The sequence below is a fragment of the Montipora capricornis genome, chromosome 13, assembly GCF_036669925.1.
Source record: "Montipora capricornis isolate CH-2021 chromosome 13, ASM3666992v2, whole genome shotgun sequence".
Classification (NCBI taxonomy): Eukaryota; Metazoa; Cnidaria; class Anthozoa; order Scleractinia; family Acroporidae; genus Montipora; species Montipora capricornis.
The window spans coordinates 36185872-36187394 of NC_090895.1; the positions used below are offsets into that span (position 1 = coordinate 36185872).

Genomic DNA, 1523 nt, shown 5'->3' on the forward strand with positions numbered 1-1523 from the left:
CCAAAGCTTATTTGAGAGCTCACGTAGTTGTGGCAATGCAAAAGCGTGATTCACATCGTTTGCGAAAATCCCATCATGTCAACTATAAATTTCCTCGCAGGACCACAGAATTACAAGTTTTTCACTGCCTCGTAGACAGATAAGTATGCTTGTAAAACAGTTCGCGCTGATCACATCTGCCTTTCTGGCCGTCAATTTATATACAGCGGTTGGCATACACGTTCATTATCGAAACTGCTCCAGTGCAAAACCCTTCCTCGCAGATGTTGCCTATGTGGATGTGTCTTGTCCGAAGGAGCCATGCATTCTGCGCAAAGGTACCACTGTGTCCTGCTCTATCGCTTTCATCCCCAAGAAAGATATCTCAAGAGGAAAACTTGAAATATATGGCGTTCTTAGTCACTTCGCTGTACCCTTTTTGAAGATGGATGCTTGTCAAGGCCACAACGTTCACTGCCCGATGAAAGCAGGCGTCCAAAGTCTATTAAAAGTCAAGATGGAGGTGAAGAAAGTATATCCAAGTCTTCAGGTTCTTGTACAGCTCGACTTAAGAAATCAGTTGAATGAGTTGGTGTTTTGTGTCCAGTTTCCTGCGAGAATTTCTCAGTCAGCTTTTCAGCCACAGGACTACCATCTTAGTGACATCCAGATGGAACAGTGAGTTCTATCGTCTTGATGTTTGCAACCAATTGTTAGAGCTACAGCTAACGAAAGTTTGATATACAAATGCTCGTGGCCGTTTGTAAGAAGTTAATGAGATGTTATTTTTTGTTTACCACGATGACTTCTGAACACCGCCCATAATTATCGTCTATTTAGAAAATTCCTATACGCTGTTAAAGACAATTAAAAATCTAGTTAGCTAGTGTTCGTGTAGATCGTTTTCACTGTCACGCAACAAAACCGATCAATGAAATAAGCCAAGAACTTGGAACGTAGTAGGAGACAAATTCATAAATAACGTCACCAATTGATTATCCTCAGGTCTGTTGTTTCTGAGTTATTTGTCGAAGCGTTTCACACAACTTTACAGAGTTTTGTATTGAGCCGTCATGTACACACACATCTCCTTATGAACTTGAAACGCTTAAACTGTTGAGATTCATAGGCATAGACATTTTGTTCAACCAAATAACTTTGTATCATGGTGTCACGTAAGGTGACAATTCGGAAATTCAAACTGCTGTATTTTCGAAACGAAAGACGTCATGGAACTGGAAACTTGGAAAAAGATTTATTTCTAGGTCATCTTCAACCTTAAGCTTTGACTAGAAAGTTGAGCGATAACAAATTTTGATTTAAAAACATTTCAAAAAAATTAGACGACGTTTCGACGTTTACATAACGCATAACGTCCTTCTCAAGTCAAAATGAATAAGAATTAAACAAGTGTATATATGATAAGTAAACAATAGGAACTAATGTACAATAGAAAATATGTATGAGAATAAGAATAAAATACAATAGAAAACAATAAAAATTAAGTAAAAAGTTTTGCATTAATGAAGTCACTTTGTAAATTT

The 1523-nt window shown here is 37.6% G+C and overlaps 1 protein-coding gene across 1 annotated transcript; it reads left to right on the forward strand.

Moving 5' to 3' along the window:
- Positions 1 to 145: 145 nt before the first annotated feature.
- On the forward strand, positions 146 to 661 carry LOC138030791 (ecdysteroid-regulated 16 kDa protein-like). Its single transcript, XM_068878664.1, has one exon. It carries the CDS (start codon positions 146 to 148, stop codon positions 659 to 661), a length of 516 nt encoding a protein of 171 aa, XP_068734765.1.
- Positions 662 to 1523: the final 862 nt, after the last annotated feature.